Source organism: Enhydra lutris, unplaced genomic scaffold, assembly GCF_002288905.1.
Source record: "Enhydra lutris kenyoni isolate GAN:26980312 unplaced genomic scaffold, ASM228890v2 scaffoldscaffold7, whole genome shotgun sequence".
Lineage (NCBI taxonomy): Eukaryota > Metazoa > Chordata > Mammalia > Carnivora > Mustelidae > Enhydra > Enhydra lutris.
The window spans coordinates 30304555-30326714 of NW_019154091.1; the positions used below are offsets into that span (position 1 = coordinate 30304555).

At 35.0% G+C, this 22160-nt stretch overlaps 1 protein-coding gene across 7 annotated transcripts in view; it reads right to left on the reverse strand.

Annotated features, from left to right (window-relative positions):
- The window catches only part of LOC111142051 (CCR4-NOT transcription complex subunit 2), a 121311-nt gene that overhangs the window by 48892 nt on the left and 50259 nt on the right, over positions 1-22160 (reverse strand). Inside the window, exons 1-2 of one of the 7 annotated variants that reach the window (XM_022494989.1) lie at positions 7092-7123; positions 1132-1232 (exon numbers count right to left, since the gene is read on the reverse strand). The exons of 4 other annotated variants lie outside the window; for them this stretch is intronic. Coding sequence is in view for 1 of the 3 variants with exons in the window: in XM_022494988.1 (XP_022350696.1) it covers positions 7092-7112 (21 nt within the window). In the remaining 2 variants the exon portion in view is untranslated. Of the gene's footprint in view, positions 1-1131; positions 1234-7091; positions 7150-22160 lie in introns of those variants that run through there. 2 more of the 7 variants (XM_022494988.1, XM_022494990.1) reach the window with 2 other exon arrangements.

Below are 22160 nucleotides of genomic sequence, written 5' to 3' on the forward strand. Positions count from 1 at the left end.
CAGAAGTGGTGAGACATGGTTAGAAAAGGATCTATTTTGAGAAAGGCCTCACACTAATGGATGGATGAATGGATTATACCAAAGGGTAAGGCCTTCACATTATCTCCTAGAAGAGAGTAAGTAGGAATCAAAGGAATCTAGAAATCAATTTTTATCAATGTCTAAGAGGATATATCAACAGTATATTGAAATTACTGGTAATACCAAATATAGTGAAGTCAACTTGGTAAACGAAAATTTTTTAAAAATTTCAAATAAAATCATACTACATTTTATATTATATATACCATAGAATCTTCGGTATATGGAATTTGTCAGCTTTTTTCAAGCAAACACAGCAAGGGCTTACATCTATTTTGTTAACTGACACCTCCTCTCTTGACTTTTATACCTGATGTTATAACAATGGAGAAGTAAAAAGTGAGATTTTACCAAGAAAGAATATGATATGACATATGTATACACAAAAGCAGATTCTTAAGCTTTTTTTGAACACAGATCTAAAACATTTAATAAAGACATTTTATCTTTCCTTTGATTCTACAAACTCTAATCAGAAAGCATATACATAGGTTAGCTTACATTAGTCCTTTCTATCAGTCTAAACCCCCCAAAAGCCACCCCTCAATCCCACAAAAGACTTGGTCTCAAAATGTAGTAGTAGAGAGAGGGGGATTAAAGTGATAGGCAGAATGGAAGCACCAAGTTGGATGGATTTTCCAATATACTTCTTCATAATTTAATTTGGACTAGCAATGAATTCCTAAGGTACAGTACTTCAAGCTCAAATGCAGTAAATCAGAATAATCACCAAAAAAGAATTTGCAAAACCCCAAATTTATGATGATCTAAACGAGTAACTTCAAAGATTAGTAAAGAGGCTCCAGGTGGGACGGATGACAATTAAAGAACAGAAGGAATGAAAAGCAAAGCCTGGAGCTTTATAAAAAGTCAGGGAAACAAAAGTAGGACACTTTATAAATGAAAACTTGAAAATATATGTGTATATACATATACAGAAAAAAAACACATAGGAAAGGGTAAAAAATAGATTCATATCATATCCAAGGCAGGATGATATTTAATCTTACACATTATTTCCTTCAGCAAGGCCTCTAGAGAGGAACTTACTCTGAAATCATTTATTGTCTATACTGCTGGCAAATGCTGGCCCAGGCATGGAATCCTATTCCCAGGGACAGAAACACATCCATGGCAGAGTGGTCCTTTTCCTGATAGCAAACAAATGTAGGTTGGTTTCAAAATCTATCTCCAGGTGTAACTCAAGGTTCTAGCAGCCAATTTTAAAGTACCCCTAAACATTTCTACCTGAGAAGTACAATTAATAAACTAAATCAGTTAATATTTAAAACTGATTTTCCAAGTTACTTTCTCTTGCTTTGTTCTGTACATCCAAGTTCTATCCTTTCTTCAAAATGGCTTTCACATCTGTTTTTGCCATTCTTCCTACCATCATCTTAGTTTAATATCTGAACTAGTTTGTTTTAGTCTCCTGACTGGTCTGCTTTCACATTTCAATGAACATGCTAAGGAAATACTATATGAATTATGCCAAAAATTGTGATAATGTGGGGCATGTCAGCTCAGTCAATTAAGCATCTGCCTTCAACTCAGGTCGTGGTCCCAGGGTCCTGGGATAGAGCCCCATGTTGGGCGGTGGCGGGGGGAGGATAGTGGGGTGAGGGTAGTGTGTCCTGCTCAGTGGGGAGCCTGCTTCTCCCTCTCCCCCTACATCCCCCCATGCTCTTTCTCTTTCCCAAATAAATAAATAAAATCTTTAAAAAAAAATATGGTAGTGAATACAAAAGCTGAATAAGTAACAGTTCCAAGTCTTGAACAACGTCACAGTCTAGCTGAGAAACGTATCTGCAAATAAACAATTACAATATGAAAATCTGCACAGGTACTTTAGGAACACAAATAAGGGAATATCTGTGTCTGAGGGAAATTGACTATAAGATGGTATTATAAAAAAACTAATGTCTGAACAAAGACTTGATTAAAAAAGATTTAAAAAATTTTAAAGTTGAAGTACGTGGGGTGGGAGATGGAAGCAAACTTGTGGAATAAGTGACAGCATGCACAAGTTCTTAGAAGTGAGAAAAAGCCCAAGTAACAAGACTAGGAAGTCTAGAAGAATGGTGATAGGTGATAAGGAAAAGTAGGCCTAGACTTCAATGCCAGATTAAGAGGGAAACAGTATAGGCAGGAAAAGCTGGTACAAAAACCTAGGTGATGAACTAAGTTAGACTTCCCTTGACTAACTAGTTATTATGGTGCCATGCTAATAACCGCTACACTGACTCACTCTCTTGTTCTCATCTCTTGTTAATTTCTCCTACCTAGAGGATACAGACGAAGATTTCTGAGATCATGACCTTAATGTGACTGTTTGGCAGTAATTATCTCAAAATCCCAAACAAAACTTATGCCTCAGCTTAATTTGAGTTATTCAGAGTTACTCCTATTCATGTTAATCTCTGCAAAATGCCATCTGTACCTTCTATGATCTTCAACAATTAAACCTCAAGCTGACTAGACTGACTTTAAATATTTATCAACATTATCCATCTTTCCTAGCACAAGCATCTCCAATATCCTTCAAACAGATCTTTATTTATTAACCCAATTCTTATTCCCTTCAAATCGACTCTACCACATTAGCCAAAGTGAGTTTTTAAAGTAAAAATTTAATTGCTGTAGTGCTACTGACTGAAATGCCTCAACACCTTCCTATAATAATATTAAGGCTTACGAGGTCCTGTGTAAATTCTCTGACCTTAACTCTCTCCACAGGTCCCACTAAACTGCTGCCACACCAACATAAGATCTTTCCCACCTCAGGGCTTTTGTACATGCTGATACCTCTATTTAGAATGTCCTTTCTCCCATTTGAAACTTTCACACTAAGTTAGGGCTCCTGATTCACAGTCACTGAAAATGCTTTACCAAAACTACAATCATACAATGACAAAAAATAACTTTCATTGACCACTTACTATGTGCCAGGCAATATACCCTAAATTCTTCAAAATGTATTGATTTAGGTAATCCTCAAGTATTTATTTGTGTAGTCCTCATTTTCAGATGAGAAATGGGGAAGTTGGATAACACGCCTAAGGTCATATATCTGATGTGCCCAAGGTTCCATTATCTGATAAGTGACAGAGATGGATATGAATCCAGGCAATCTGCTACAGCTCCCCCTTTGTAACTACTACAGTACACTCCCACACATTCAACTAATAGTTTAATGTGTATATTCTCCCCAAACTGTAAGCTTCACAAGGCAAAAAGGAGTAAGGGTAAAAAGGGGAAGGGTGCTTATTTTGCAGTGAACAACAAATAGAGAGGATGTTACAATCAAATATTTGTGCAAGTCAAAACAATCTCTTTAGCAGGAAAATGAAAATGAACTGACTAGAGGTACAGGAAACAAAAGCCACTCACTACCAAACTGACTGTACCTATTTTAGAGAAAGTTCCATTAATTTTAAGATAAAATTATGCTTAAAAGAATACTATTACAACGATTAAAAAGTAATTAGTTTCCATATTCCAAATCAACTAATATTTTTAAGTACTTTCTAAATACAGTGAACAAAATTTAATCCTTCAAGGAATTAGGATTATAAAATCTCTAAGTTTCCTTATAAACCACTAAAATAGACATTATAGCTTTGAATGTGTAGAATACATCTATTAGAGTTCAAATAAGAACAAATTCCTACTGGCAACAACTTCTTGTGGATTCTCTTCTCTAATGCAGCCAGGGGTTTTACTGTTAACACACTGATACATGTGCCCCACCATAAAATCAACTATTTCACAACTTTAAAGTATGAAGACATTTTCTAGCAACAGAATTTGCTCCTACCTTGTATTATAAAGGATAAAATGTGCCAAATATAAGTCATATGGTGCCCTAGACGGGAGGTGAACAGACTGTTCCTTTCTTACAGTTTCCCTAATGGAGATTTTTACTAACTCACTCTGATAGCTGAATAAAGAATTTGACTTCTTCCTTGCCTTTCCCTCCCAATTCCACATTCACTATCAGCAAACACTTCACATACACACAAGTTCTCTGCTGTCTACAAAGTAAGCAGAAACTAATAAAAATCACAGTCAATTACCATTAATATTTACCAGCTTCATCAAGATGCAATCATCCAACATTTGAAACCAATCATGCAAAGCCATAATATCTGAAGATAATCTGGTATTTTTATTACTACCCATTACAGAGAAAAGTGGCGGTCAAATCTCACTGAGATACTGCTCAAACTTTGTGAAACCAGAACATTCGTTTATCAAATATTATAGATGACAGCCTAGAAGTATTTATAACCCAAGGAATTTTTGTTTTAGAAGTATTTTTTGGTAACGGGATTCTAAGCTACCAAACCCATTTCACAACTACCATAAATAATCCTTATTTTACTTCATTCCTGCAAAACAATAAAAAAAAAAAAAAAAGAAATGGGCCTAACTAAAGGAGGAAAGGATACATACACTGGAAAAAAAAAAAATCTAGCTTCTCAAAAAACAAAGAACTCAGTATCTGAATATCTTTAGAAAAAGAACAAATAATGTTTCTCTTCTCATCTAAGAAACATATTTCTTATGAAGTCCCACCAGTTCCAGAATACTGTGGCTTGATATTTATAATATGGCAAATACATAATGAAGTTTATGAATCTGCTTACGGTGGATCTAAGAAAAGTGGAGGTTTATATAAAATTTTAGAGGTAGAATTTCTAAATTCATCAACTTGAACCAAGAGCATATAAATAAATAAAAACAATTCACTTCACTTCACTTCAAACGCAGAATGCCCAATAAACAAATAATGAAAGCATTAATGAATACTGAAAAGGCAGTTAACAGGTAGAAGCACAGAGAACACATGTCTCTGGATTCAGCAAAAAACTAGGGGCTTATATGAACATATCCATAATCATTATTTTGCCAGGTAAATATTCTGGCACAGAGTTCTTTCCAGGGATTACAGAGATATTTTATAAGAGGTCTCATTCAACAACAAGAAGACCAGGGTAGCACATATTCAAGAAAAAAATGGAGAGGGCAAGCAAAGAAGAAAAAAATAACACATCACTCTTCGTAATTCAAAAACCATCTACTAAAATCTGTTGTCTGAAGCTGCTTAACTCAGATATTCCCCCAAACCACGCACACCATCTCTTAAAATGCACCCCAAAATAAAAAAAATTCTCTAAAAAGTGTTACTAAGAGTCTATAAATGCCCCTATCAGTTTGACTTTGATCTAGGGAGAATATGTTCTGTATGCCTCAACTTGAAGAAACAGATTTTGTGATTTTCCAGAATCTTAACATCACCTGTATCCATATGCCTTATACAGATTCAAAATTGAACCACCAACATGTAAGCTTTAAAAAATACATTATCCTAAAACAAAACTCTAATAACTCAAAATGTGCTAATCCACAGAAGAAAATACACAATTATATACCAACTAAAGAACCAATTATAATTGGTATGCCTTATGGGCACTAAGTTATTAGAGTTGAGAAATCACATAATAGTTCATAAAAATTTAAAAAACAGTACTTCATCCTTAAATATTAGAATACAAATCTATCATGTACAAGTAAAAGGACATACAACAATAGAAGATCTGCATGTTTAGGATACGAAACAAATCCTGTAAGCATAAGGGAAACTCTTAAATGAGAATGAATATAGTATCTTAAACCAATCTTAAACCTTAAGAGAAAGGATCAGTCTAATAAGGAGGAAGGGAGAAAGGGAAATCCAGAAGAAACTGGATGTAGGGTCTGCTTTGTCAAGGGACTATGTATTTCTACAAGGCTCTTAGTAAATTTAAAACAAAAACAACAAAACAAAATAAGCAATTCTAGAATTTAAGGGAAGAACAAGGGGGGTAAATTGCTGAGGATTCTCTATTTTTAGGACCTAAAGTGCCAAACAGTCAGTGTTCCAATCTCTTTGAGTGTGACACACTTTCTCTGAAGAAATGTTAGCAATCATAGGCCGTATTAAGTCTCCTTTCCCTGGATATAATTTTAAATGTCTTGTTATGTGCAAAAGAATGTAGAAATTATTTGAATAAGAATTATACAGGATCAGTCTGGGAGAATGAAAGAAACAATTTTGAAGACTTTCTGAGAAGCAAGAGCCTAAAAGAACAGTATTAATTAGTAAGCAAAGTAGTACAGACCTAGGGCTACATTGCTACAAAATTATTTCAAATAACCATATATTAAGACGGAAAAATCTGTAATGCTAGATCATGACTTCCAGTACAATCCAGACAAAGAGAAAAATGCCTGGAGTGTTAGAATTTCACACACTCACTCACACACACACACACACACACACACACACACTCTGGTGACCTTATTCATCTAACAAATCTTTGCTGAACTTCTGCAGCAGACATAATGCCTTCACTGCTCCTGCACTCATTTTTGTTAATCTCAAAACCCCAAGATGGTAGAAATGTTCCAGTCTTCCTGTCTAGACCACACAGAAAAAGACACCTGAAGTTTCTATTCCTGCAGATTTTAAAAATACAGCCATTTGCCTAAAATCTTGAGAAACAGAAGAACAGCATGTCTAAAGCTAGTGGAAGGAAACTAAAATTTGCCCCATTCTGAGACCAAGTTATATGTAGCAAAATTTTAAGTCCATGAATTTACACATTCCCCAACATTTTTTCTTAGCTTCTTTTCTGAAAACAAATTTTCTGGTCCTGCCACACACTGTGGAAAAATATGAAGTTGGTAAAAAAAAAAAAAAAAAAATCTAATAACCTTCCTTTGTATTATCATATTAATGGCTTATTCAGTTTAAGGGTTTCTGTTTCACGTCTAATAAAAAAAGTAAAATTATTTCTTAGGACACTAGACTCTTATATTTAATAATTTATGATAGTTATATGAGAAAAATAATTTACAAAAACATTGTATTTTTAAGCTAACAAAATGACTCACTGGTAAATGGCCCAACATCCACCCTCAAAATACTGATGACAGTACCATTTCCCCCCCACCCACATACTTACCTGTGCAACTTCTTTCAACATTTGCTACTCTGGGGATTGGAAAGCTCAGAGCTGGAGGCTGAAGTGAAGAAGGAAAGGTTGGAGGGTGAGCCATGACACCAGCCCCACACTAGGAGCTCCCCTGAGATACTACAGCAGGGTTGACACCATAGCTCTGAAGTTCAAACTCCAGCAAACGATAAGAAAGGAGTCCAACCAGAACATGATAAACGATGGGATTCTTCTGCTCTTTGAAAAATAAGGAAATCATGCTATAAAGATCGGAACATCCAGTTTCAACATTATGACTCCCTGTTCACATCTTCATTATTCCCAACCCCAGAATCATCTCTCAGACTGATTGAAAGCATGAATCAAAAAAAGGACGGGGGCAAAGTTTTCTATAAACTTGAACAGTTTTTCAGAAAATGAAAGGATAGGGCTTACCTGGCGATCATGAAACCATCTAAGACAGTATGTTAAAATACTTTGCCTATCCACTCCTTGTATACTTTTTCTTGTTCTCCTAAGCACTCGACATTAAATCTTAGACTCTCATATTTATTAACACCATCAACCAGCAGAATGACAGCTAAACTACATAGATGTATTTAAATTCTTAAAAGTGGACCAGTGAACTTTTTGAAAACCAGGGATACCTTCTGCTGTAAGTATATTCCTTGGGAGGAAATGACCGAGATCATTCCATCCTAAAACAGCAGAGTACACATTCTTTTCAAGAGCACATGGAACATTCTCCAGAATAGATTACATACATTAGGCCACAAAACAAGTCTCAATAAATTAAAAAAAAAAAGAATTTCTTAAACATGTTCCACTCTGATAAAAACAAATAAGGACCCCCCCTCAATTAAAATAACTTGAAACAAACTAAATGATAAAGAGAAAAATGTAAACACTTTTAAAGAAATCAACCTAAACCCAGGACTTAAGTATGATTTATTCACTTTTATAAAAATGTGAATCTTTGTTGTATAATATAAGTGAATTACTGATTCAGAGAAAACCAGATCCTATTATGAACACTAGGGTTAATAAAAATAGATGCTTAAGTTATTTAAAGATAACATCTATTCAATAACAAATATTACTGAAGGTAGCAAATACTCTGAAATTGTAAACTAAATATAGAGGAGTATCAGAAAAATTATGTTATATGAAGCAGTTAAAAATGCAAAGTATTCCTTTAGCTAGGGAACACAGGACCTTTAAAATATTTCTAAACATCTTGCCATATAAATTAATTCAATAAACATTCAGTAGGCATCTACTATGTGTTAGATAATCACTTTTCTACTCTTACATACTTTATCCACTTGATGCTCAGAAATAAAAGAACATTACAGATCAAAGGGAACAGAGGTGAAAACACAAAAGCATTAATTCATTTACCCTTATCTTAAATCTCCTACCATTTCCCTTTCTCTTACTGTCTTCCTGCCACACTACTTTCCCAATTCTATCCCAGGCCTTTGTACTTCTTTCCTCCAGAAATGCTATTCCCCTAGGTATGTATCTGAGCTTCTTAACCCACCCAAGTTCTGTTACTTAGTCATCTCAGTGAGGACTACCCTTCTTTCCTATTGAAAATTATGCTACCCTTTTCCCCAACTCCTTAGACACTTTCTATCTCCTTTTTCAATTGTTTCTCCACAATATTATCAACATATAATTTATAGTGTATTTTATTTATTCTATTTAGTTAATTTTATTCATTTCTATGCTCTAACATATCAGCTCCATAAAAACAGAAAATTGTGTCTCTTTGTCTCCTTAGGACCTGGAACACTCACTGCCTTACACAGCAGGCCCATAACATGAATGTGTACTCATTTTACTGCCATTATTTGAGTGATACTTGACACGAACTGACCAATGAATTGCTTACAGCACAGGGTAAAAATTTTATGACACAACAGTTATTTTTAAAACTAATGGAATTATGTTGAAAGTTAATGTTAAACTTTACATTTCTGAAACATATGAATAAAATTGTTTTATGCCTTTTCTGACAACCACTGACAACAGACAACCACTTCCAAAATACCTAGAAGACTGCCAGAAACCTTCAGTGGTTAGAATGCTGTGAGAAGTAGCAGATAAGAACTGGGATTTTAAAAAATGTTTTTTCCATTTCCCTAATTTTTTTTTCAAGTTAGACTGCCTTTTTTTAAAAAAGCTGTTTTGAGAGCATTTCAGACTTATGGTTTAATACGAAGAGACAAGACATGTCTCTTTTGTATCACAAAATCCCACTAGCAGAATTATACTACTTAGAGCCACTGGGTTGCACTGTAGTCCAGGGGAATACGTACTCCTTGGGAGTTAGCCAAAACAGTGCACTGCCTGAATAGTCTAATACAGTGAGCCTGCTACAACTAAGCACGAGTAAGTACAGTTCAAAGCACTGTGTAGGTGTATGTATGTGTATACATGCATGTGTACATGTTACACAGGTACATATATACATATGCACACATATATAAAACCTCACTTAATCACAACAAAACCTCTGTAAGATGATTACTTCTACCTCAAATTGAGGCATGGAAGAGTAGAGTCTACAGGCTCCAGACAGATCAAAGATGTTTTCCTATCACAGTTATCATGGAGAATACCCTGCCCTTGTGCCTCCAAAAAGATACCAGAAAAAATCCAAGTGGATAGGCTCTAAATCTTGGTACTTAGCCAAAGTGCAGGTAAAGGGTGAGGCATGGACCTGAAAACTGAAGGATGAAGACATGTACTTTTAACTGTAAGTTCAATCCTCCTCTTTCTTTCCTTAACATGCTTACAGAATGCTACCACTGAAAAATATTAAGAACCACCTCTCTGTCCTCTCCTTGAAACTATGTATTTTTTGTGAAAAACTGAAACTGCTCAAGAGAAATGAACTTCACACACTATCAAAAGGAGGTACTTAGCCAACAGAAAGACTAATTTAATTACATGGTAATAAGCTCTGTCCCCAAACACTGTCACCATGTTTTAAAAACTTTTTATTTGGAAATTATTTTAGACTTGAAAAATAGTACCAAGTTCCCATATGCTCCACTTTCCCCTAGTGGCAACATCTTATATCACATAGTACAAGTACCAAAACTAAGAAATTAGCTGTTAACTAAACAACTTTATACAGATTTCATCAGTTTTTCCATGAATGTCTTTTTTATTTTTTTTATTCTAGGATCCACATTACTTTTAGTTTTATGTTTCCTCGGTCTTCTCCAACCTGGGACTTTACCTGTTTTTCCTTGCTTTTCACAACATGATGTCATTAGTTATACCGATGCAACCATACCATAGTGTCCTGCCACGTGAGTGGGTCTTATGTTTTCTCATGACTAGAGAGAGGTTATGCACTTTGAAAGCCACTTCACTACAGAGGTAATACGTCCTTCTCAAGTGCATTCTACATGATGGACATATCCAGGAGTGCATATCATCATAGTATGTTTTATTACAGGTGATATTAACCTTGATCTTCATTAAGCTGGTACATCCACCAGTTTTTCCACTATGAACTCCTACTTTCCCATTAAAACAATTAATGCTTTGAAATATGTTCTTTGAGAGCATGCACATGTTTGTTTGACCTTAAAGTTTTGCCTTCTATTATGGCAGTCATCCATGGATACTGCTTGCAGCATCGATTACTATGATGCTCTAAGGATGATTTGCTATTTTCATCCTTCTATACTGTATTTGTTAACTGAAATGCTTCTACAAGGAAACCAGTCATTTTTTAAAGATCTCACTTTTAAATATGAAGAGTGTCAAAGACTTTAACTAACAAAGACTCCAAAGTAATATAGGTAGAAACTGAAGTATAGTATCTCAAAATTGTTACTCTAACAATCATTCTTTCAGGTTTATTACATTGCCTTTACCCCACTAGAGGAAAAAGAGGTTTAAAACTTCCTTATGTCCCAAGAAATCTCTCTTGACATTTCTGGCCCTAAATAAGAAAGATCTTCATTTTCTTTTTATTCTTGAAAAAATATCCCCCCTCCCCTTTTTTTTTAGCATTATGTACTATGCTGTCTAATTTACTGAGCCAGGTTAAACATAAAAGAGATGACTTAGTATTTTATGCTACAGGACACATATTTTACAGGAATACTAGTAAAATTACTACCTCAGCTGAGAAGATAAATGACTACTTTATTTACAGGTCTATTAGATTCTAGGAAAACTTGGGGAAGGAATTCAAGGGAAATCATGTAATTGTTTGCTTTAGGTTAAAGAGAATCACAGCTATGAAGACTACATATATGAATTGTAATATACTTGCTGACCTGTACTCTTATGTGTCTTTTCAAATGACTAAGTGTTAAGAAGTCTAATAATATTTCTGTGTATTACACACCACACAGCATCTTCCGCAACAGTAAGTATTCAAGCCTTAACTGAATATTGACACAAAAGCTTGTTCTCTTTATCAGAAATGATTTCTCATCTATCTTCTCAACTAAAATATAATTTTTTAAAAAATGAATTGTGATTTGTACTTCCAACGAAGATGGAGTAGTAGGAGCAACTTTCCCTCCTGCCTCACCTGAAACAACTATAAGAAAGGACACAATACATGAACCAACAGTTTTCAGACATAGGACATAAGGCAGGTCAAGACAGTAATCCCTGAGAGAGAGAGAATTGATGCAAGCCCGCAAGTGCCCTTGCTTACACACTAGGGGAGTTTCTGGGCTGCATTGCAGGGAGAGGAAGCCCTGGTGGAACCCAGAAATCTCTGCGAATCGAGGAAGTGCAGTTCAGATCTAGGTAGGCCAAGGCAGCTAGAGTAAAAAGTCTAAAATACCAGACAGAAGAGCACTGCAAAGAGAAAGAGTTACGGAGATCTGAACAATGTCCCTATTGAGTCTTCAGCTAAGTAATGATCCACATATGCACAAAGCAAATCACCACGGATGCCTGGGTGGCTCAGTCAGGTAATCATCTGCCTTCCACTCAGGTCATGATCCCAGGGTCCTGGGATGGAGTTCCACATAGGGCTCCTTGCTCAGCAAGGAACTTGCTTCTCCCTCTGCCTGCCGCTCCCCCTGCTTGTGCTCTCTTTCTCTCTCCCTCTGACAAATAAATAAAATCTTTAAAAAATAAAAACAAAAACAAAAAAACAAAGCAAACTACCAGAGGATGGGAAAAGACAGTGGAAATAATCTCCAGGATTCACACAGGGCTGTTCCCACAAGTCAGAGTATTAAAATGTAATTCACTGTGTAGAGTACTCAGAAGAGTACAGTCTCAGTAGTTGGGAAAAATTAGCCCTAGACTAAAGGCTACTGGGGTTCTGTGCAGAAGAAATTTGAAAGGAAAAAAAGAAGGCTCAAAGGGTTCAAACGCTTCTAAATAACTAAATTTTGTTCCCAAGAAAGCTCAAGAATATTAACCAAAAAACAAATACATAGCACTGAAAAGATAAAATTTCCAAGGACTGGCATCCAAACAAGTTACTAGTAAAATAAAACATATAATGGCAAAGGAAAAAACCCAACAATCAACATAAACCAGAAAAGACAGATGGTAGAACTGATAGGCAGTAACACTAAAACAGTTATTATAACTATATTTTGTTTGTAAGTTATAATAAAACTGCCATGATAAAGAAAAAATTACGAAACTTGAAAACAGCAATAAAAACTATTCAAAATAAAACACAGAGGAAAGAAAAGAATTTAAGACATCAGTAAGCTGTGGGACAACTTGAAGTGAATCCACAAAGGAGAACAGGGATAGAATAAATATTTCAAGAAATAATGGATTAAAAAATCCCCAAATTTGATAAAAACTCTGAACACAAATTCAAGGGGCTCACTAAATCAAACACAAGAGTCATGAAGAAAATTATACCAAGATACGTCATTATCAAGATGTGTAAAAACCAGGGCGCTTGGGTGGCTTAGCAGGTTAAGCGTCTGCCTTCAGCTCAGGTCAAGATGTCAGGGTCTCTCTCTGTATCAAGCCCTGCAGTGGGAGCCTCGCCTTTGCCCCTCCCTGCCATTCCTGCTCTTGCTCTCAAATAAACAAATCTTAAAGAAAAAAAAAGTGTGTGTAAAATCGGTAAGAAAATCTTAATAGTAGCCAGAGAGAAAAAGTTACATTATGTGAAGAGGATTAAAGATAAGAATGACATATTTTAGGTCAGAAATTATCTAAGTTGGAAGATAGTAAAGCAAAACCTTTAAAACACTAAAAACAAAAATCCTATCAATCTTGAATTCCACACCCAGCAAAAACAACTTTCAAAATTGAAGATGAAATAAACTTTTTCAGACATACATAAGAGAATTCATAACCATCAGAAATGCAATACAAAAATGTTTTTTAATTAAAAGTGTGTCCTGATGAGTCTTTATCCTGTAGACCCATATTCTTAAAAATGCTTCATGGAGTAAATATGAGGTTTGCTTTATGCATAGAACTATTTGTTAAATCTGTAGGAAAGAATTACTTGACAGAGATACTACACAAGATCTAACTAGTCATTTTTTTTTTTCATATTAGGAATTGGTCTATCCCAAAGATCTGTACGATTCTAGGGTGTGAGATAGTTTAGGAGTGAATACAATCTGAACATCCAGACACATATATTCAGGGTGTCTGAAATGGACAGAACTCTGACCATAAAAGTGGCCCTAAAACAAACTGCTTGATAAAACTGGATCCCAAAGATTACAAGTTGGAAATTTCTGAAGTACGTCATCAATATGTCCATATTCAAATAGAGATCAAAGAAGCCCAACTAAAAGAACTGTGGACAAATGGGCATGACAATTTTGGGTTAAGCAAAAGTTCTTTTTGAAAGGGCTATATCAAAGTTTATGACTCAAACTTTGGAAGAAACAAGGTGACAGGCTGTGCTGTGGAAGGAACCACAACATGTGAAATTCCTTAAATAAAAATTTAATGACTTTAAATAATTCTGCCTAGATTACACATAACAAAAGACTTAAAAAGCTCTGCAAGTAGAAAAAAATGACACTGAAGAAAGGGAAGGGAAGAAAAGGAAAGGGAAGTGAAGGAGGCAGAAAGAAAAGGAGGGAAGGAAAAACAGAGGTATAAGAAAAGGAAGGGTAGTGAAGGGATAGAAAAAAACTATCAAAGTTTTTCTGTTATGGATGATGATAAAAAGCAGAAATAACATTAGATTCCCCCTCCAAATTACAATGAACAATAAGAATATGTAAGAGAAGCAGAAAATGCTTCCTTAAAAAGTGAAATTTTAGCTGAGACCTACAAAATGATCAAGATATGTGTTTCTGGTACTAGGGTATACTATAAACAAAAACCAAAATGCTCCACTCAAAACCAACTGAAAAATGCTCCCTGAAATCCTTATTCAGCCAATCAACATTTACTACGCATACCAGGCATTATTCTTAAATGCAGATACACTATGAACAAAATATCACTGAAAATTAACACAGTAATTACATTTTTATTTTTAAATGAATTGTTGAGCCTGGGAGGTTGGAAAGGAGGGAGAGAAGGAAATTCAGCACCCCAAAACAAAGCAAAAGCTGGAGTACAGAGAAGCCACAAGTTTAAATCCCCAAAGGGGAATTTGTCCAAGGTAGAAAAGCTGTTAAAAGACCATCTCATAAACCATTTTAAAAAAAGATTTTATTTATTTATTTGACAGAGATCACAAGTAGGTAGAGAGGCAGGCAGAGAGAGAGGAGGAAGCAGGCTCCCCGCTGAGCAGAGAACCCAATGCGGGGCTTGATCCCAGGACCCCAGGATCATGACCTGAGCTGAAGGCAGAGGCTTTAACTCACTGAGCCACACAGGCGCCCCTCTCATAAAGCTTTTATCTTTTTTTTTAAAGATTTTATTTATTTATTTGACAGACGGAGATCACAAGTAGGCAGAGAGGCAGGCAGAGAGAGAGGAGGAGGAGGAAGCAGACTCCCCGCTGAGCAGAGAGCCCGATGCGGGGCTCGATCCCAGGACTCTGGGATCATGACCTGAGCTGAAGGCAGAGGCTTTAACCCACTGAGCCACCCAGGTACCCCTCATAAAGCTTTTAAAAGCATACATCATAACTGTAACAACCCCTTAGTAAGGAAGGCTCTTGAATGTCATGATTTTGACGTTACACAGAAAGAGCTACAGGAAAGCTCTTCTGAGAATCTATAGCTATAAACCAGTCTGAATTCATAATACCTATTGTGGACTGCAACCTAAGCTAACATTTTATTTTTAAGTGGTCCTGGACTGATAGTTCCTTAGGCATCAGCAAAAGCAAATGCAAATCAACTCCCCTTGGGAAAAATGTCCTTCCACCTAGTCTTCAAAAATTCCCAAATAGTTCTAAGAAACATAAAATGGTAACTTAACACACACACAAGGAAACAAGATACCATAAGGGAAAAATCAGCAGAAACAAAAGACATTAGAATGATCTATAGCAACTTCCAGTTGTTTGATTTATAGCACATTAAACATAAGAATGTATAAGATAATTAAAGAAATAGAGCATACGATGGAATATAGATCTAAAGGAAGGAATAAATGATAATATGTGAATAATAATGGGTAAATATGTGGGTAAAGAAGATAACAGACTCCAAGATTAACAAATACGATCTAATGAAGAGAAATACAGCAAATACACCTGCCAATTAATTGGTCAATATGCATTTTGTTCAAGTTCGTAACAAGGAAGTGGTATACTGAATCACATTCTCTAGCTACAGTGGAATTACATGAGAAATCAGCAACAGAAAGACAACTGAACAAAAATAAAATGATGAATACAAAACAAAAAATAAAATGAAAATAACTAAAGCTAAAAATTCCTAGTAAAACTGACAAATCTCCAGCAAGACTGACAAATAAGGAGAAAAGGGACACAGACAACAAACATAAAAATGAAAAAAGTGCTACAGAGGAAAAAAAAATTCTTTATCCTGATAAAGCATATATATAAAAAAGATACTGCATCAAGTATCATATTTATTGGTGACAACATAAAGCTTTTAGGACAAGTAACAAGAGAAAGATTTCTACTATTAACACTTCTATTTGACAATGTATGAGAAGTATTAAGTGAGATCAGAAAAGAAATTCAAGTTGTAAAAATTATAAAAGAGGTATCAAAACTGTAATTTCCAGATATGTTTATTCATATGAAAACCCCAAAGTACCTACAGATAAATTATAAGATTAAAAAAATTTAGCAATACTGACACAATCATCAATTTATAATGTTGACTATATGTCAATATAATAGTAACAGCTATAAAATGTAATTTTTAAAATGCCATTTACCAAAAAAATCCCAAAACTGTATGCATAAATCTGGGTCTATTATTAAAAATATAACAAAACTTTACTGAGAGAAAATACAGAAGACCTGAATATATGACTTCAGGAGAGGAAGACCATCATAAACATATGTTGTAATTCTTTCCCAAATAAAAATGAAGTCAATAAAATTCCCCTTATAAACTCAATACTTTTAATATATATTGTAAATCTGTCATTGAACAAAAGGCCAAGAAAGTCAAGACACTCAGAAAGACTTATAACATAACAGTATAGCAACTGAAATTCAGTACTGGTGCAGGTGTAGGCAAACACATCAAAGTAAAAGAACAGAGATTTTAAAAACAGACCCATGAATATAAAGTGACTTGATTTATTTATTTATTTATTTATTTATTTTTTAAAAGATTTTATTTATTTATTGGACAGAGAGAGATCACAAGTAGGCAGAGAGGCAGGCAGAGAGAGAGAGGAGGAAGCAGGCTCCCCACCAAGGAAAGAGCCCGATGTGGGGCTCGATCCCAGGACCCTGGGATCATGACCTGAGCTGAAGGCAGAGGCTTTAACACTCTGAGCCACCCAGGCGCCCCAAGTGACTTGATTTATAATACAGTAGTCCCATTAATTAGTTGAGGAAGGAAGAAAAAAAATCACTACATGATCCAAATATAATCACCTATATGCCAAGGAATGGAAATTGGACTCCTAACACTGTATATCAATTTCAGATAAATTTAAATAAGAAAAATAAAATAAATCTTTCAAAAGACATAGACTATTTTCACTTACTTGATTTCAATAGCTCAGAAAAGTTTCACACAACCTCCATAAATTCTTTAAAAAATTAAAACTTTGGCACCAAATGTCAGATCAATATGAACACTAATGAGAACTCAAAATTAGTAAAAATATTCCTGAAAGACCTTTTCTGAATTTAATTTTCCTGAAGTTTGAGAATATAAAGAATATAACTTCGTTCAAAAAAACTTTCCTAACTTCATAAAGCTCCTTCCTTCTGTTGTTTTCTTGTAACATTTAAAAAATACAGTGACTTGTTTTCTAGGACTTTCTGGCTCTGTTCTCCTCTATCCTTTTTATCTGGAGGTTCTCTTTCCTCTGTCTCTGTTGCCTCTATCCTGCTCAACTGTGATTCCATTCCCAGAAACTTCTCGGCAGGGTCCTGGGAAGGAACACTGGTAGGCCAGTCTTGAGAGTTTATTCATAGAGCAATCCAGCTCAAGTCCCTTTAGCCCACAGGTCCTCTATGAAGATCTAATGCAGTGGGAAAAATTTCTCCCAGCTTCAAATTGGATAATTACACTTAATCACTTTCAAACTGGGAGTTCACCACCTTTGAAGTACTTGAGGTGTCTATTCTCAAGCCAGGCATCCCAATGCTTCTTTCTACTTTCTTACGCACTAAAAGTGATATATGTAGGTTTTCTGGTTAGTTTTCATCTGTTTATATTTGGGGATTCATGGAGATACCTCATGCACAAGTTTTATTACAAATGTTTTCATGGGTCTGGGTTTTGCTACGTAGTTGTTCTATTTTTATGTGGAAATTCAGAAAGATCTAAAAAACTAAGCTGCCACCATTGATACAATCATTTCAGAATCTAAGCCAGGCCTAGGAGTGCATTTTAAAAAATAACTTTGCTTACTTCTGTATTTTTTCTGGTTCACAGAAATATCAGCACTAATGTTTTAGCTTTCTGTTTAACGATGAACATATTCCGTATTTATGACTGAGGCAAACTACTTAAATGAAAACATTCTTCTGAAAGAGAAAACAGCATATCATGTGTAAACCTATGGCCCAAAAGGAATAATACCACAGTGAATACAGGAATGTATTAAAATATCTGGTATTTTAAATCTTGCGGAAACACAGCAGGATCTGTCAGTTACCATGCTAGCTACCACTGTAAGTGACTTAGAACTAATTATTGAACAGAGCTGTTAGTTACCTCTTGTGGCATAGGGGCACTGTGAAAAAGTTACCAAGACACTCAGGGTATCATATACCATGAATCTTGGTTAAACTTGCTTTTTGGAAAAAAATCATCTCATTTGATGATTTCAGAAGATGAGGAAAAGTAGTATCAGAAAATATAATGCAATCAAAGAAAGACTAACACTGTTGGTGTCCTGTAATAATGAGCCAACTAATGAAGAGTACCTTGGGAATTCATTGAACTTTATGTTCTTGGTTGGCCAGAGGAAGAAAAAAAAAGACGCCAAAAGTAACAAATAAATGTCAATTTTTAAGAAAATATTTAGGTCATGGAGTCAAAATGTTGTTGATAATGTGATTGTGACATAAGCAGAAGCATCGCATTCAAAAGTGTAATTGTGGGGTGCCTGGGTGACTCAGTGGGTTAAGCCGCTGCCTTCGGCTCAGGTCATGGTCTCAGGGTCCTGGGATAGAGTCCCGCATCGGGCTCTCTGCTCAGCGGGGAGCCTGCTTCCTCCTCTCTCTCTCTCTCTCTGCCTGCCTCTCTGTCTACTTGTGATCTCTCTCTGTCAGATAAGTGAATAAAATCTTAAAAAAAAAAAAAAGAAAGAAAGAAAGAAAAAGAAAAAGATTTAAAAAAGTGTAATTGTAAGAGCAACCTCATTGTGTAACTGCAAGTGAACAGTCATCCATTTTCAGTTTTTTCTATCCTCTTGCTTCATCTCTAGCTACAGACAATAGGTTACAGCCATTTGTTCGCAAGAGTTGCAAGAGAAAAGAAGAGTAAGCTGTGAGCCAGTTCACTGGTTTCAGACATATTTTTGAACTAATTCCTTCCTCAGTTAACTCTTCACCTTAACCCAACACCAAAGAGCAACAATAATGAAAGCCTCCATCTTTTTGCTCTGGGCACCGGATCCACTCCAACAAATATTAAATTACTAAGTACCCATTTTCTAAAAATTCTTGTTCATTTTATTAAGTATTTTTATTTTATGTATCTTTAACATACTTGAACCTATTACAGATTCTAAGATGCTTTGATGTTGGTGCTGTTTTCAATCATACTAGATGGTAACCATCCAATAATGGTTACAAGCTACAACTATGACTCCAATATACCACAGTGTAAGATGTATCCTGACAGCAGAAAGACATAAATTTTCAATGAAGTGTAACTTAGAATAAAAGAAATGGGCATTTTGGGGCGCCTGGGTGGCTCAGTGGGTTAAAGCCTCTGCCTTCGGCTCGGGTCGTGATCCCAGGGTCCTGGGATCGAGCCCCGCGTCGGACTCTCTGCTCGGCAGGGAGCCTGCTTCCTCCTCTCTCTCTCTGCCTGCCTCTCTGCTTACTTGTGATCTCTGTCTGTCAAATAAATAAATAAAATCTTTAAAAAAAAAAAAAAAAGAAATGGGCATTTCATTCCTTATTTACATTACATTTTTACTACAGTGCAAAATATAAAAATATAATTAGTATATAGTACTTTGTAACTGTCTTGCAAACCAAATGGAAACACACCTACTGATGCATTTGTATGTGTTAAAATAACTAGGCAGCTTGTTTTTTAAATGCTTTATATTATGCAAAAATACTTGGGTGAATAGTCAGGTATTGAGTTATTTGGCAATATCTGGGAATTTGGTCCGGGTGGGCTAGAAATTCATTATTTTTCTTCCTATATGAAAAAACAAAATATATAGTACCACTTTCCCCAAAATCACCACACAACACACAAAGAAAAGATGCACCTGTATATACTGAAACACACACATGTAACAAAATTATAAAAATAAAAATGAAACACAAAATTCAAGCTAGTGGTTACTTCTGGGAAGGAAGCAGGGGAAGAAGGATGGCACATAGAAACTTCCCCATTAAGTACAACATGCAAGCTGCAGAAAAATGTCTATTTGTTAAAAACAAAGACAACAAATTACATTTGCCCCTATACAGTCACTAGAAAAGATCTGAAAAGATACACAAACTAAAGAGTTAATGTAAACTTTCACATTCTATTTCCATTATTCTTCAAAACTTTTGCAATGCACCTCTATAACTTCTGTGATTAAAAAAATTAATAAAAAAGAAATAAAGTATTTAACAGCAGGGGTAGGGAGGAGGAAATGGCAATACAATCACTGTCACAGTCATGTGACATGTTATATTCCACAAAGTTAAATCAGCGACTGGGATGCATTAGATCCACACAGATAACACTGAACTGACATGATCAATGACATGATCAATGTCATGTAATCATGACGTGACATGATCAATGACCTCATATTATAAAAAGTTCCATTTGGAATAATACCTAAAAATTTTGGAAATATTAGTAATATGTTACCCAGCATATGCTACAATTTCTTTCTTTCACTTATTTCCTTGTTTTAATTTTATTGAAACAATGTGCATTAAACCCCTGTTATTTACCCAAAATCATGGTAGGTATTAATAGGCAGTATGAAAATTAAAAAAAAAAAAAAGTGGCTCCAGTTTTCAAGAAGCTTATAACATACAGTAACACTGCAATGACAGAAAAGTTCTACGTCTGCACTGTCTGACATGGTAGCCATTATCAGCAGGCAGCTGTTAAGCATCTGAAATGTGGCTAATGCAACTGAGAAACTAAATTTTTAAATTTTAATTTAAATGAATTTAAATTTAAATATCCACTATGGCTAGTGCATATAGTATTAGACAGCACAGGTCTACAGGAAGACAAGGACAAATAAACACAACTACAATCTATTACGGTCAGCACCAAACTAGAAGTATTACAAAGGCTATGAGAGCAAGGAAAAGGAGCACTAAGCTCGTCAAAAAAGGGTTTCTGGAAGTATTAAACCTAATTCTTGAATCATGTAAACAAAGGTGAAGCATTACATGAAGAGAACTAAAACGAATAAAGGCTTAAAACTGTAAAAGTGTATGGGAGGTAGATTAAAATCAGCTTTATATTCCTAATTGAAAAAAATTCATAGTAGGGAGTAAAAGGAGAGATTGGAATGGTGAAAGCATGTTGGGGTCAAAAAGTGGAAACACTGTATAATGTTTAGGAGCTTGGTTTTATTATATAAGAGAGGGAAAGCCACTGATGAGTTAGATTAGTAATTAACATAATTAACATGGCTAGATTTGTACATACTTATAGCTGAAGTAAATTAGTATAAATTAAAGGAAGATAAGAAAATACTAGCAAAAAACATTCAATGGAAAAAGCTTAACAATCCTTCCAAAGAAGAATGAGCTATGAATCATTTAAATAATTAAATTCTCATCTGACCTAATATAGCAGTCTAAGCAAATAAAACTCAACTACTCTATACAAACTCCAAAAACTTAATTGGGCCTAAATTTACAGAAAGAAACGCAACAAAATAATTACCAGTATAAAAATCAATACTTCAACCAACACCCATGTGAAAGTCATAGGTTTTAGCACAAACGTGATGGAATGCATATTCTTAAACTAAGTTCCTAAGGCTTCAATCAGGTCTATAAAGAAATGAGAATTAGAGAAATATTATTCTTCTTGTTAAACTCTGGAATATTAGCATATAATTATCAGGCTCCTTAAATATCACTATACGACATCAAGTACCCTTCAAAAACAGAAGCCCTCAAGAATAAATTGAGTGCAAACATCAGTGCAAAGAAATCCTACTTTACCCATGAAAAACAACAGAATTCCTCAAAATGGAATTTTTAAAAATCCAAATCCTTCCATCTCAGCATATACAAACTTTCAGTGTTACCTATAAAAATACAAGTGATTTCCTTAATATTCCTTTGAATTTCCCATATGCTTTTAATATATG